At 46.3% G+C, this 16,582-nt stretch overlaps 1 protein-coding gene across 1 annotated transcript in view; it reads left to right on the forward strand.

Annotated features, from left to right (window-relative positions):
- The window catches only part of Cdh13 (cadherin 13), a 969,028-nt gene that overhangs the window by 845,849 nt on the left and 106,597 nt on the right, over nt 1-16,582 (forward strand). The window contains exon 8 of the mRNA XM_048437368.3: nt 11,179-11,319. Coding sequence (XP_048293325.2) covers nt 11,179-11,319 — 141 coding nt within the window. The remainder of the gene's footprint in view (nt 1-11,178; nt 11,320-16,582) is intronic.

Raw genomic sequence — 16,582 nt, forward strand, 5'->3', positions numbered from 1 at the left:
CGTGGCACACATAAACTCATACAGGCTCATACACATGCCCATAAAAATGATAAATAAATAAATAAACCTTTAAATAGTCAACCATTCTTCCTTCAAACTTTCCCTTGGCTCTATTTACCCATGTATTTACTTATGTGTTTATTTACTTATTATTTACTTATTTACTTACTTATTTAACTATGTACTTACTTACTTTTTGGTTTTACTTTGCTGGTGACGCAACCCAAGTCTTTATGAATACTAGACTCTCTGCCACTGGGCTCTGGCCTCACCCTTCCCTTGACTTTCCATGCAGCAACAGCACTTTGGAGCACACTCCGGAGCACACTCTGGAGCACAGTCCGGTAGCTCGCCTTAGTTCACTGCATGCCTCTTTCCACCCGTGTGTCACACTGGGCAGTCCTGATCAGTTAAGGTTAGAATATTTAAACATCCAGTCAAGAGATTGTTTCAATCCTAAGCCGGCCTCAAATTCAATGTGTAGCCAAGGAGGATGACCTTGAACTTCTGCTTCTCCTGACTCTACCTCCTAAATGCTGGGCTTAGATGCACTGCCACCGACACCGTGGCTTCCTCCATGCTACATCAGTACTCTACAAACCGAGCCACATCCCCTGCCTATAGGGATGAGGTTTGACTTGTACAGATATGACACTCTGTGCTGTCTGTTAGCTTCTAAAAAGCATGTCTGTAATTGGCTAATTATGATATAACTACAGTTTGGAGCCATCAGAAGGCTCCAAATGAGACATGGCCTTTAATCTAGTGGAGTTCAGTTGTTATGGTCAAGGTGGCTATAAACAAGTGATGAGCACATATGACCATCACGGGGCACGGTGGTCACTGAAAGAGAAATAGCCCATTGTTATTCATTGCAGCATAACCAATGACCTGGAACAAAACGATCTGAACCCATAGACATTTCTGACTTTACAGTCCCTTTGTCCAGGAATCTAGGTGCTGCTCAGCCATGCCCTGTGTTTACGGGGCTCTTGCTGAGCCATCCCCAGTGGGTTGGTCCAGGAGCTGCTGGACCAACAGAAGGTTTGTCCCTATCAGAAGGTTTGACCCAGGAAGGGTCCACATTCAAGCTCACTGAGTGGCTGTTGGCCTCGGCTTTCCACCACCTTTTCAATGTTGTGCGAGTCCACGGGGTAACGTAAGCCTTGTGTCCTGGTTTCAAGGTGAGATGTGTGAGCACTTGGTCCCCAGATAGTGGTGGTCTTCGGGGTTGTCAGGAGCCCTTAGGAGGTGGAGCCTCGCTACAGAGATAGGGGATCAGTCCTTGAAGGTGACAGCTGCTTCTGGTTTTAGCCAGACCTCTCTGCATCCTGATTTACCAAGATGCAGTATATCACTGTAAGCTCCTGCTGCTGTGAACAGGCAGCAAGCCCACTCCTAGCCTGTGCTGTCTGTCCCCCTCCTAGCCTGTGCTGTCTGTCCCCCTCCTAGCCTGTGCTGTCTGTCCCCCTCCTAGCCTGTGCTGTCTGTCCCCACTGCTAGCCTGTGCTCCCTGACTCATGCACCAGAATAAACTCTTATTCCCTTGCGTTGCTCCTGTCGGGTACTTGGTCATGGTGATGAGAAAAGTCACCGACTTACCCTCTATTGCCATGGGCACATGCAGATGGTGAGTGTAGCACTTATGGCTCTTGTAATCCTCGCCCTGCCAGTAAGTAGTACTATCGTCCCATTGCCAGAGAGGAAGAAGAGGTGAGAGGACCTACATGGCTGTAACTGGGAGGATAGGGGAAGTGGGGTGTGGAGTGGCTACGGAGAAGGTTAGGAAGGATGTGTGAAAAGGCCATATGGAAACCTACCACCTCACAGCCCAGTGGGTCCAGGGTAATGATAATCGATTGGCTACAGCTCCTCCCTAAGTGCCAGCCAGCTCTATTCAGCGCTTAGGTCTCTGCTTTCAGGGAGGCTACCGCACACTGAATATTGAACATCAGCAAATGATCGGGAATTAATTAGCCTGGAGGGAGTAGAGATACAGTGTTCAAAGGTTAAGAGAAGGCACAGCGCTTGGCAAAGAAATGAGGTCGGCATGAGGAGAGAAACGGGTGGGGACGAGGCAGGAGAAGGATGGGGCTGTGCCGGGGAACGGCAAAACCTTCCTCCGTGTAACATTGATTCCTTGATTTCCCCCCACAGCTACCATTATGCTTGTTATTAGTGATAAATGTTCCGTTAAACATAGGCTTATGTGGAAGTCATCGTCGCCGTGTAAAACATCAAGGGCCCTGTGATTGATTAGCTGCCGTATTTAATGACACCGCTTGACTCTTTTTTTTTTTTTCAAGACGAAACGTTTGGTTTTCAAATCAGTGTGATCAGTGAACCCAGCCCGTGTCTGTGGAGATTCACTGGAGGATTGCCGCTGCAGATAGGCCATCTCTCCCCCAGTTGCTGGGTTATCTAGCAACGGCCACAGGAAGACTCCCGGGAGAGACCCCAACCGCAATGGACATGCGTGACTGCGGGACTCAAGCCAGGCGAGCAGCTTGACTCTCTTAGCCGCGTCTTGCAGATCAGATCGCTTCAAATAAAATCAGAACAGCCAATTTCATTTCCCCAGGCTGGAACTATGCATTTCTCAGGCAAAATGAAACTCCAGCTCCCCAAAGTAGGAGCCAACGCTGAGAACCAACAGCTTTGATTTGCAATGGAAGCTGGGACCGTGAGCCTTTTGAGATACAATTTAGTCGGGAAACAGTGATACGTCTTCATTATCAAGAACAGTAGTAAAATAGCTCCGCTTGTGTGCTAAGTCCTGGTTAGGTGCTGGGGCCAAAGGTATGGTCCTTGCCTGGGAGAAATTGGTCATCTACTTGGGAAAATAGGCAACGGGTATTTAGAATAAAGCCAGACAGGCTAGGGAGATGGCTCCGTCAGCAAACTACTTTCCTCAAGAGTGTGAGGACCTGAGTTTGATCCCCAGCATCCACAGAAAAGCTGGGTTTGATGGTATGCGCCTGTAATCCCAGAGCTGGGTTGTGCTATACAATCGAAGAAAGAAGAGCTGGAGTTTAGGAGCAGCAAACCCTGGGGCCCAGGCTCGTGTCTTTCCAGCCATGTTGGTGCCTTTCGCATGGCAGAGCTCAGAGGAGCTGTGAGATTCGCTTGACTGTAGCCATCTGCCCTTTGATCCTTGAACCAAGTAGACGGGAGCATCAAGAGAGGCTGTGCACAGGCAGCCTAGCTTGGAGAGAGCTGTGGAGCATCCACCTCCCTCTGTAGTTTATTTGTGTAGAGACTGGGCAGCTAGGCAGTGGGGGGGGGGCCTTGTCCCTACAGAGACAGAGTGCCTCCCTGCAGACAGTGATCTGCTTCTTTAATGCTTGGGAAGGCAGAGCCCTACACTGAGCCTGGGAGTGTGGGAGAATTGCAGGCGGCCCCTGCATTCTGTCACTGTGGCTCTTCAGTCCTCCCCGAATCTGACTGGCCAAGCTTGGGTTCATGAATTGCTGTGATTCAGTCAGTCCAGAAGGGTGCTGAGGCCCATGTCTCTGTATCAAGGGTGTTTCCTAAAGAAGACCACCATGGCTGGATGTTCAACTAATACCATCTGTCGGTGTAACAAGTGCAGAGTGACCATGAGGCATATACATTGGCCCATGAACTTCAAGTAAGAGTGACCACGAGGAGCTAGGGAGCCAAAAAATGACTTCTGGTAAAACAGCCAAGGTGGAAAATAGGTCCAAGAAAGCGAAGCTTCCAAAAGCAATTTAGGAGTATTGAAGCTTCCAAGGGGCGTCTTGTCTAGTGTTTAAATTGGAATGGCATCTCTGGGGTGCATGGACAGATGCTTTTATTGCTGCTTGCCTTCTTTGTATTCTCATTGTATTCGTGTGTGTGCATATGGGTGTACATATGTTTGCATATGTGTAGGCACATGTGTATATGTGTGTGTGTATGCATACACACATGTGAATGTCCCAACTTGATGTCAAATGATTTCCTCAATTTTTCAGTTGAGGTGAGGGTCTCTCTCCCTGAACTTTGGAGCTGCCATGTCTACCTGGCTTTTAAGTGGTGTCTGTGGAGTCCAACTTCATTTGTGCAGCTGATGCTTTGTCCTCTGAGTCACCTCCCAAGCCCAGCAATTGTGTTTGCTGCAGAAAAATCCCAAACCCTGTGAGACAAGCAAACTTTCTGTCTTAAAATTGCTTTCCACAGTGAAAACACAGAAGCAGTTGGCTAACTGACAGGAACCGGGCAGCTAAATTATGAAGGACTTATCCAGAAGACTGGCAGGCGTCTACCTAAGCACATGCGTGCATGCGTGCGTGCGTGCGTGCGTGCGTGCGTGCATGCGTGTGTGCATATGTTGTGGGTAGGAGGTGGAGGGTGTCCCACCCCATCACTGTCCATTTTAATTGAGTCTTGGGGGGTTTGTGGTTGAGTGGGGGAAAGGAAGAAGTTCCTCACTTTCCACTTTCAAACTGACGGCCCCATTTTTATTTTCTTATGATGATTAGCTATGACTTTAGCGATGAAAACTTCGTTAACGCAAGCTTTGAGTTTGCCAGAAAATTGAGACTTTTGGAGCAGCTCGTACAAACTCTACAATCTGTCTCCTTCATACTCTGATGGATTTCCTACCACACTAATCAATCCATTTCCCATTACAGCCATAAAGTTTTATTTACTCCGGGAGATGGAAATTGACTGGTTCACTTTTTAAAAATTATTTGTACAGTTACTTAGCCAATAATAGTTATGCTGGTGTGCCCTTCTTCACTTTTGTGAGGATTCGCACTCACCTCCTCTTTCCTCTGATTTGTCTGTGAACACAAGTTCCTCAACCTTGACCTTTGAACTATTTACAAAGGGGGCGGGTCTTGGGCTCAGTCTGCAAAGTTCTCTCTAAGCTCAAGGTCTTGAGTTCCATCCCGGAATCACTTGAATGGCCAGGCAGGTTGTGTTCCATGGGTATTCCCTGTGCTGGGAAGGAAATAAGTCGATCGATCCCTGGGGCAAACTGACATGTTGAACCTCAGCTTCCATTGTGAGACCCTGTCTCAGAAATCAAATTGAAAACCAGAGAGATGGCTCAATGGGTAAGAGCATTTGCCGCTCTTCTAGAAGACCTGAGTCTGGCTCCAGTACCCACATGATGGCTCACAACCATTACCTGAAACTCAAGTTCCAGGGTGTCCAAAGCTGTCATCTGGCATCCAAAGGAACCTGTTTTCACGCACATATAGTCCCACACGGACACATAGTCAAAAACTGAAGTTAAATGTTTTAAAATGGGGTAGATGGTAGCTGGTTGCTTAAGATTGATCTCTGGCCGGGCAGTGGTGGCACACGGCTTTAATCCCAGCACTCGGGAGGCAGAGGCAGGTGGATCTCTGTGAGTTCGAGGCCAGCCTGGTCTACAAGAGCTAGTTCCAGGACTGGCTCCAAAGCAACACAGATAAACCCTGTCTCAAAAAAAAAAAGTTTGATCCCTGACCTCTACAAGCATGTGCACACACACACACACACACACACACACACACACACACACGAGCAGGGGGTGGGAATCATTTTATGCAGAGGAACAAGTTTCAGTCTATTTGTCAAGTGACTGGAATGCCGTTGTGAAGGGCCTATTGCGCCTCTCTGCGGGGTACAACAGCCCTCCAGCTTTATTGTAGTAGCCAGATGATCGATCACACCATTAGATGCAATATTAGTCAAAACTGCCTGGTTGCCCCTCACAGAACCTCTGAATCAAGCGTCTTGGGGAAAGGAGAAATTCGTTCAAGCACAGGACCCACAGGGTCTGAGAGGTGACGTGGCTTCAAGGATGGCTGCCAAGAGCACAGACAGTATTACAAGGACTCTATCTCCAGAGCAGCAGCCGTGGAGGCTGCATGGGTCTATACTAGGTTTTAAAATGGGGTAGATGGTAGCTGGTTGTTTAAGATTGATCTCTGGCCGGGCAGGGGTTGCATACGTGCTGTGGTTGCTTAGCTTAAGGTTTGCATGGGAATCCTTAGAGTAGGAGTGGGGGTATCACTGACTCTTTTGTCTTGCTCTTGGGACCCTTTCCCTCCTACTGGATTGCCTTGTCCAACCTTGATATGAGGGTTTGTGCCTCGTCTTGTTGCTCTTGTTACGCCATGTCTGGTTGATATTGCTACTCTTTACTGAAGGGGAATGGAGGAGCAGTGGATATGGGGGAGAGGGGAGGTGGGTGGGGAGAACTGGAAAGGGCAGGGGGAAGGGAGGCTGGGGGTGCTGGTGGAGTAGAGGGAGGGGCGACACAATCAGGATGTATTGTATTAAAGAAAGAGACAGACAGACAGATAGACAGACAGAGGAAGATTGGAGAGAGAGAGAGTTCTGTCGCTACCTCTGGCTCTGTGTTATCTTCCTGATTGGTTGCTTTCCCTGGGAGGATGCAGAAGGACATGGCCTGTCTAGACTGGGTCTTACCACCTCCAAGTTCAATAGAAGAACGGCCTTTCTCTGTGTATTCCAAGAGAAGCACATTCCAGATCGAACTTGAGAATTTGAGTTGGGTCATGTGCTCAGACAGCCATCATGGAACTCTATCTGACTACCTAGGCAAAGTCAGAGAAGGTTTTTTTCTTAGGGGTAAGATAGTCCTTGGGTCACACACTCGCAGTCCTGACAGGCAGGATGTGAGGAGTGCATAGCTTCTGCCTAAAAAGCAAAACTGAGCTAGGAAAAGAAAGCCTCAAGGAGCTGGGAAGCGGCTCGGTGCAGAGAGGGCTTGCCATGCGGTGTGAAGACCAGAGTTCAGATCCCAGCGCTCACATAACAACTGGGCAGGCATGAGAGCACACCTGTAAACCCAGCATCCAGGAGGTGGAAACAAGCCTCCTGGGGCAAGCTAGATAGACAGACTAGACAATTTGATGTACTCCAGGTCCAGAGAAAGACTCGGTCTTAATAAATAAAGTGGAGGGGCTGGACAGATGGCTCAGTGGTTAAGAGCGCTGTCTGCTCTTCCAGAGGTCCTGAGTTCCATTCGCAGCAACACCCGTGGCTCACAACCATCTGTAATGAGATCTGGCACCCTCTTCTGGTCTGCAGGTATACATGCAGGTAGTGTACTGTATACATAATAAATAGATTTAAAATAAATAAATAAATACAATGAAAAGCCATCAACATCAACCTCTGGCCTCCACACACACGTGCAAATGCATGTGCATGTGTGTGTGTACACACACACACGAATTATCCTTACCCTCCAACGGATCTACCATGCAAAGAAAAACAAAAGCAAAAAGTGAGCCCAAATGTAGACAATTTCCTGAGCAAAAATGTTTATTGCTTTGCTATTTAAACTGTCAACACTAGAAAGAGACCTGATAAGAGAAGATACCACACTGATCGCATGACTGTGTCTGACAAACATCTTAAAAGAAGCTCAGGAATATGTTGGTATACATCGTTAAGCACATTCTTCCACACTGGTGAAAACAATCAACTTGACTTTTTACTCAGTCTTCGAGTGCTTTCAAAACTGTATAAAAGGCTTGGGAGAAGGTTCAGTAAAGCGCCTGACTTACAAGAACAAAGGCCTGAGTTCAAGCCCCATAACACCTGCTTTCAAACAAACAAAAAAAAAAGCCAGGCATGCTGGCGTTGAGGAGGCAGAGACAGCTAGCCAACTTAGCCTACACGGCAAGCCCTAGGTAAGAGACCTTGCCTCAGAAGAACAGGTGGGAAAGACCTGAGGAACAGCACTGAGATGACCACCTTGTGCATGTTACACTGGAATTCATGTGCGTGTGCATACAGACACGTGTAGTCACACAAATGCAGGCACACAGAAACTGAGCACAAAGTTCTATTGCAAGAGTGAAGATGATCCATAAGAGACTGAACCTAGAATGCTCAGTTTTTTGACCAGAACTTCTGGAGACACGCATGAAGGATTTGGAAGATTGCCAGCACTAATGGACAACAGCCCCCACCAATGTGTTGATGATGAGAATCCATATATAATAGCCTGACATTTTCCCATGGTACCTGACGCCAGTTTGTCACCTGCACAGTGGATGCCATTGCCCAACAGCATCAGACTGAGCGTGGTGTCGTACGCTGCTCACACTCACTAGTTAAGGAAGCTTGAGACCGCCAATCCTGATGGAGCTAGAGCGAAAACCTGGGTAACCCCGTCATGGGAGCATGCCGGTACCCCTCAGGATCATGGTCATGACTTGACTAGAAACCACCAAGCCGTCCAACAGAGTCGTTCCAACTCATCAAGTTGGTAGCTCAGGACCTCTTAATTAAAGGACAGTCCGTTAAGAGTTTCTGTGGAGCTGGGGAGATGGCTCAGTAGGTGCGGGAGTTTGGTGTACAGGCATTAGGACATGATTTGGGGTCCCAGCACCCACACAAAAAGCTAAGTGTGGTCACATATGTACCCGCAATCCCAATACTGAAAGGTCGTGCTGACGGCTCTCCAGGTTCAGTAAGAGATCCTGCCGCAAAAGGAAAAGCCAGAGAGTGATAGAACAGGGTACCCAAAGTCTTCCTCTGGCCTCTGTAAATGCACACGCACGCAAGCACACATGCACACACACGCACACGCACGCGCGCACACACACACAAAGACACCCCACACAGAGTCCATGGGAACAGCAACTACCAACCCTTCACCACATGAGTTTGTAGTTCTGGAAGGAAATAGGTGATCCCCCATTGTTGTTTTGTTCCTTGTCCCTTTGGGACCCTATTAATTACTGATTGCTACGAACCCCAATTTTGGAAACCATCACACTGGCAGGCTGTGAATGCAATTATAAACACCTTCTATTTTTGTCACTGAAGGTGGCCTCACTCGGACTCTCTCAGCGAGTTTTCAAGAAATCAATCCAAAGTGACTGAAGCAAATGAGGAAAATGGAAGCCTTTATCAGCAGAGAAATCCTCCAGTCAGGCTGGCTCTGGACAGCCGTCTCCTTTTCTCCAATGTACAATGTCCACAGAGTCATCCTACATGTCTGCACCCAGAGGCTCCTGTCCCAGCCCTGCTGTGGTGTGAGACAGTTCACCTTGCACTGCCAGCTGGTGCTACCAAATTGTCACCAGAGGGGTCAAAGTTACTTCCCCATAATGCCCAACACAGACGGAGCTGGCCTGGCCGTCACATCCTGGGGTGGGTGCTCTTATTGGTGTCTCTGGTCAGAGATGATTCTAGAAGTTTTCCATATAGAAAACACAGAGAGGTGGTTGCTGAGTCTCCAAAGGAAGCATGGCTGCAGCTTACCAGAAAAAGGGGTGCCGAGTGACCGACACCCTCTGCCCCATTAGGGAGATTTACACACAGCCTCACAGGCTCCATCTCAGAATCCTAGCCACATGATTAGCTGTTTTGAATGTTTCAGCACTGTGAGAAACATGCACCCTGACTTTATACTAAGAATAGCGAAGAGACGGTAGCAAGGGTGAGGCAGTTTATCTTATGAGTTTGCAAAGGTTCTGGAACAGCAGGGTCTAAGAGCCCAGAGAATAGAATCCTGGCCTATCGTGAACCCCTTTTCCTTTTCTCCTCACTCAGGAATCAGGAGGGCACCATCTTACATGCCAACTACATCTCTTTTTCTCTCAATTGCTTATTCTTTCTCCTCAACAAAAGCCATGTGTGCCTTCTCTGTGTGTTGTAAGAGAAATATTCTGTGTTTCAAAGCTTGCCAGGCACATGACCTCCTTATAGCTACAGGTCACTAGGCCAACCTGGCTGTTAGCAATTTTCTAGTCTAAACTTGTAGCTGGGTGAGTGGGTAACTTAGAGTTGGTTTGGGTGGGAGAGTGATATCAAGACTAGCAGACATCCACTACATTTTGTTTTGTTTTTTGGTTTTGTTTTTTATTATGTCTTTGAACCTAAGTTGGCTCAATGCAGTATTCCAAGTGAACCATAGGATTTTATTTCTTACAAACATGGTCTTTGAGATATGTCCAGTGGTCAAGAAATGTATGAGTAAAAAGATCTAGTCTTGCAGTCTCAATGATGGTAAATTTGTGGGTCCATGTTTACATTAAAATACAAAGTCCAGATTTAGTACTCTGGGATACTAAAAGAACAACAATAACAACAAGGGAAATACTACATAAGACACACTAAACCTCATTTATTTTTCTACCTGTACAATGGAAGCAGTGATCAGCTTGATTGCTTGTAAGAAAGACCCACTGTATTGGGGTATGTGAAGCATGGTGACCCTAGGGTTCCTAAAGCCACCATCTTTGTCATGACCTCAGAAGTGGAGTTATCCTACATCCAGATCGGCTTCAGAAGTTTTCTTGATATGGCAAGAGTAGGCATGAACAGCCACTGTGAATATATGCCCATGCCCAGGTCATAGAACATTCTAGAAGGTATAAAATCTCCCTTTAACAAGGACAAGTCAATAGATTCCATTATGGTTGCCATTTCCGATCTATAGATGCTAACTATCACTCTAGAATGATTTCAAAGGTACTCATATATTTAAAAATGTCATGGGTCAGTTTCCTCTATAGTCGATTGATGACTATCCTAATTGTCATCATAGAACCTTTATCCAGTAACTTGTGGAAGCAGATGCAGAGATCCCCGGCTAAGCACTGGGCTCAAGCTCCCTGGAGACCAGTTGATGAGAGGGAGCAGGAATTATATGAGCAAAGGGGTCAAGATCATGATGGGGAAACCCACAGAGACAGATGACCTGAGTTAGTGGGAGCCCACTGACTCTGGACTGACAGATGGGGAACCTGCAGAGGACCAAACTGGGCCCTCTGAATGTGGGTGACAGTTCTGTGGCTTGGGCGGTCTGTGGGACATTGGCAGAGGGACCAGGATTTATCCCTCATGCATGAACTGGGATTTTGGAGCCTATTTCCTATGGTGGGATACCTTGCTCAGCCTCAATACAGGGGGTAGGGGGTTGGTCCTTCATTAACTTGATATGCCAGACTCCTCATGGGAGGCCTTACCCTTTCTGAGGAGTAGCTGGGTGGTGTGAAGTGGGGGAAAGAAGGTGGGGGAGGGGGAACTATGGTTGTGGTTGGTATGTAAAATGAAAAAAAAACTTTTAAATTAAAAAAAGAAATGTTATGGACAGTTAAAGACTAAGGAATAGGGACCACGCTTGCCAGTTCTCCAAAACAGTGCCTCAGATCTAAACCCTGTCTTCTCTGGTGTTTCTTTGCTGTGTAGACCTTGGAAAATCCCAAGTATGAACTGATCATTGAGGCTCAAGATATGGCAGGATTGGATGTCGGATTGACAGGCACAGCCACAGCCACCATCGTGATCGATGACAAAAATGACCACTCGCCAAAATTCACCAAGAAAGAGGTAAGCTCCAGGGTAGTGTCACAGGGCCCCTGTGGCTGCTGCGCGTGTAAACTGCCTGAGCTCTGGGAGACAAAGGGCTCTTAGTTAGCCATAAGAAAGTAACTTCTAATCCCAAAGTGCCATCTCTGCGGCACCGTGTTATTTGAGTCCTGTTGCAATTGTGGGATAAAATAACAACAACAACAGAAAAAGCTTGAGTTAGTGTGTGTTGAGGACCATTGTTTATCGCAGACATAGACCATGTGTTGTTCCCCATTTATACCAGTGAGGGGTTGAGATCTAAGACCTCGTTCTACTCCTGACTTGGTGCCTGACCAAGACGTCACGAGCATTATGCGTGGGATGGACGCATGCTAACGTCAGGGCTTCTTTAGGTCAGAGACAAAGCCACATATTTGATACCATTCCTCCAAAGCTAGTTAAGGGTGTAGTAAAGCGTGTACTGTTTATGAGATGTTGTCGGGATGAGGTGGTAGAGAGGGTGACGGGATGGAGATGGTTGTGGAGAACATGCCAATGAAGAAGATGAAGGGGATAGTGGGGACCACGTCGCTATGATGACAATGAAATTCTAAACATGGGCCATTCTTATCCAAAGGGCCATTCCATGTTTTATGTGTCTGTATTGTGATTGAGAGATTGTGCATGTATATAAATGTTCATGGGGGGGGCATAGATTTGCATGTACAAGTGCATGCAGAGATGCACACATGCATGTGGAAACCAAATCTTCAAATCACATGCCTTCCTCGATCACTCTATACCTTATATATTGAGTCTCTAACTTGAACCAGAGCTCAATTCAGGGGACCTAGCTAGTCCACTCCGAATACAGCCTGTCTCTGTGTCCTGAGCGCTGGGTTTATAGGCTGCCGTCCATGCCCACCCAGCTTTCATTTGGATACTAGGGATCCAAACACATGGCAAAAACTTTACCTGATGCCCTAGGAAGAGAGGAAAGAAGACAGTAAGGTCCAAGACTTGCCATCTCAGAATGGAAATGCTGATCATTTCAAATCGGGACTGTCTTGGATAATGTCTAAGAAGGTGTTGCCTAGTATGAACTTCTACATGCATGAGTGTATCCCACAGGGGGGTCGCAGGTGTGCTTGTTGGGAATGTGTGTTTTCCACATTTTCTTTACATAGTGTTTCTTCTTGTTGTGGGTAGAGTACTTTTCTCTCTGTTTCAGAGAACTGTTTAACAGTGAAACTGTGATTCATTACATATAACAAGACTGTGTTCAATAAGGTATTCACCTCACATACAACTGTCAAGCAGACAGTGCACAGGCAATAGCGGCAGCACTGCTGTATCAATTTCTATCTTACTTTTCTATTGTCATGACAAAACACCATGACCAAGGTATAGAGGAAAGCATTTCATTTGAGGCTCACGGGTCCCAAGGGTTAGCACATGATTACCAAGGTGAGGAGATGCTGGAACCGAAGCTGAGAGTTCGCATCCTTAGCCACAAGCACCAACCAAAGAGAGCTAACTGAGAATGGGGCGGGCTTTGAAACGTCAAAGCCTGCCCCTAAGGAGACACCTTCTCCAACAAGGCCATGCCTCTTAATAATCCTTCCCAAACAGTTCAACCAACTGGAGACCAAGCATTCAAACATACCAGCCTTTGAAGGCCATTCTCATCCTAACTACCAAAGCTTCCAAAGAAAGACTTCTGATTTCTCCCTGGAGCTTAGTAGATGTTCAACTGACTCTAGCTGACCAACTTACATTTCTTGTCAACCTCAGGTCTTGGGGGCAGAGGTAAATCAGTTTCTTGCTAATTTTAATACACTGTGTTTGCAAATAAGTTTCAAAGATTTAAAACCAAGTATCAATCTTTTTCTTCATTTAGTGAGACCATTTAATTTTCAAATCATACCTTAAAAGTTGATGATCAGTAATTTAGGTTTAAGAAATTTTTGCAATTTTAATATTTTATTAATTCTTTGATAATTTAATACTTTGTATTTGGATCAAATTCACCCCAAACTTGTCCTTATTACTTCTCCCATATCTACCTCTGCATCCCCCAACTTGGTGCCCCCCTTAATAACCGCTGAGTCCAGTTTGTGCTATCTATATGCTCAAGGATGGGAAGCCATCCATCAGAGACCACACCCTTAAAGAAAACTCTCTCCCATTCCTAGTAGCCATTAACAGCCAAGGGCCCCTCAACCAGTGTTTGGGGATCCTGAGCTACCCCCCTCCCTGCTGGAATGTTGACTGGCTCCATCTTGTGCAACCTGAGTTCTTCCCACATACATATTTTGTGGTCGAACCACAACATTACAATATGTATGTAATATTATGTATGTATGTAATATGTAATAAGGCCATACAACTTCACTCTGGTTCGCTAGCTGAACAATAAGAGCAAACAAGACTCAAAGAAAGCCCCAGTTTTTTTCAGAGAGGTGAAGCTGTCCAGTGGACCCAGAGATCTGGACGGACACATCAGTCAGAGGCAGCCTGCGACGTGACCTCTAAGTCCCAGGGTCTGTGACATGATATCCCAAAAGTCTTACTTTCCTGGTGCCTTTGGCTTTTTCCAATATGAAGGTATTGTCTTAAGCAACTACCTGGCGATGCCTCATAATTCTTTCCCTCTCCCCTGTTGGCCTGCAGATTCTCCAGGGCTTCATTGCACCTTAGACAGGTAGCATCGTTTTCTACAAAAATATGAAAACAAAAGATCCTACTTTTCTTCCAGCACAGTGGATTCTTTAGATTTTGCTTCATATGATTGATAGCCGGGAGCCTGCTCCACCTTCAGAACACATGCCCCTATTGGACAACTTGTGTAAATGCTAAAAAGATTATTGTCGCATTGTAGAAAATCTCTATCAAGTTTCTGTCATGTATATAAGAGTTGTGCATTTTCCAGTGGTCATGTGTAATGGCTAATCTTTGCGCTGATGCCACGTCACAGACAGGCCGTCATCCATGGCCCTGTTTTGTGGCCTGTTACGAGTTCTCTGTTGTCTTTACCGATGTGAGTGTGATGAGCCGAGGCGCCCAGCGTGTAAATCTGTTCCTAATGTGTTTATGACAACATCCCCCCTTCCTCACTGCATTCAGCAAACAATGAAGGAGCCATTTCCTGTCTGATGTGGAATATCTGCTTTTTCTCTCACATTGATTGGCTGAGGCTGGAGGACAAGGGTTTATTTCATCTCTAACTTTATCACTTTTGATCCTCAATCTATTACGGTTTTATTAGTAGCAGGTTTATTGAGACATTATTCATGTACCATAGAGCACACCCTTTGATGATGTACAAGTCACTGGATTTTAATACATTCACAAAACCATGTGGCCATAACTGCTCTCTGGTTTAAGAACATTTTTTTGTGTTACCCCTTCGTCATCGTCACTCAAATCCCCAGTCCCCTGACCCCTCACCTGGCAGCGATTTTGCTCTCAGTCTCCAAGAATTGTTTTTTTAAGGACATTTAACATCAAAAGAACCCTGTAGTATTCTTTGTGATTAGCCTCTTTGCTTATCCTGTCTTCTAGGTTCATCCTTGTAGGGTAAATCCATACTTCTTTTGATGACTAAATAATACTCCACTACGGGCTAGATCTCATTTTGTTTAGCCATTAATTTATCCAAGGGCATTTGGGCATTTTCAATTGGTTGGGTCCTATAAAAGGCTGCTGTGAATAGTCACATACAAGCCATATATTTTTTAATCTGAATTTTCTCTTTTATAACTTTTATTGAATTTATTCTTTGACAGTGTCATGCATGTTTATGATGAATGATCCTTGGTACTCTCACACCCACCCTCTCTCATCTCTTCCACACCTGTCATCCTTCCCCCCTTCCCCTTCAATGTGCCTTCTCCCACATTCATTTTGTTTTGTTTTGTGAGCTGCAGAGTTTAGCCCAGGGCATCTGTGTGACATGGATTTCAGAATCTCAGCTGGAGATAGTGGCTGCCCCTCCCCATCTACCAACATTCGGAATTTCAGTTTGCAGAGGTTTGACCCTAGGATGAGCCCCTCCCTGATCCATGATAGACTGCTGATGGGCCCAGTCTTGAGCAAGCCCGGTACAATTGCTGCACGTCATGTTTATAAGCTGGAGATAGCATTTGCGAGCCCCTCTCCCCATTCTCTAGCTCTTAAATCCTTTCTACCTCCTCTTCTTCAGTGTCCCCTGGGCCTTAAAAGGGATGGCAGAAATGTCCTGGTAAGAGCTAAATCCTCAATTGTCACATGTCTTCTACACTTGGAGCTATCCCCCAGGGTTCCTCACAAACAGAAGCTTCTAGATTTTCTTTCTATTTCACAGTGTCTAGACTGGAAAAAGAAGTCGCCCACAGCATCCCTCCAAATTAGCACCTGAAGTCCCTCCCTTGTTTTATGGGGGCATTTTGAAATGTGTAGGTTGCACTCAATATGGCTTACCCAAGAGACATCATCTTTGGAATAAACACAGGACTTTCATAGAGGTGATTACATCCAGCCTGGGTGATTGAACTCTTGACCAACGACACAAATTCCCACCTTAAGTAGAACAGGAGCCACAACCTGGAAACTTCCTCCTGCCCCATGTACCCACTGCACCTCCTGGCACCATTCTCTTCCTAGGTTTCCTCTTTACAGAACTGGGATTTTACACCTGTTCTCTCATGAACAGCTTTGGTGACATTCCTCTGCCTTCCCACATAGCCAGAGTCTATCTGCATGCATTACCGTGCGAATATACCTGAATGTACTCATGGACTCTAACGTGTGAACATTTGGGTTGCTTCCTGTGTGGGGTCAGTTTGGGTAGTACTGGGGTAAACCTGGTGGCTTGTGACTTTGGGGCCTATGTGAATGCATGTGTGTGATTCTGTTTTGGGTTCACCTCTGGCTGCAGAGGTTGAACGCACTTCGTGGATACAGCCAGGACTCTAAGGCAGTTATTTGGGTTTATATTGAACCAGCCCATGAGAACTACTGATGCTGCACTGCTATTGGGCTGCTGTGCAGAATTCTTGGTCTACTGCTCTCCATTTGGGGTTGTGTTTATTGTCAGTCTGTTTAGCCTCCCTGGCCTGTTTGCAGTCATATGTCAGTGGCTACATTTGAATGTCTCGGTGAGCACTGATGTTGACTTCCTTCATTTACCCCTGGACCATTGGCTTCTGTTTGGGGGGGGTGTCTCTGGAAGCTTCTAAATACTTTTTTGTGGGGCCAGAGGTTAATGTCAGGTGTCGTTCTTCAGATGCCATCCAGCTTGCCTTTGCATCAGGGTCTTTCA

The sequence above is a fragment of the Myodes glareolus genome, chromosome 22 (genome assembly GCF_982192425.1).
Source record: "Myodes glareolus chromosome 22, mMyoGla1.1, whole genome shotgun sequence".
In the NCBI taxonomy this organism is placed as follows: domain Eukaryota; kingdom Metazoa; phylum Chordata; class Mammalia; order Rodentia; family Cricetidae; genus Myodes; species Myodes glareolus.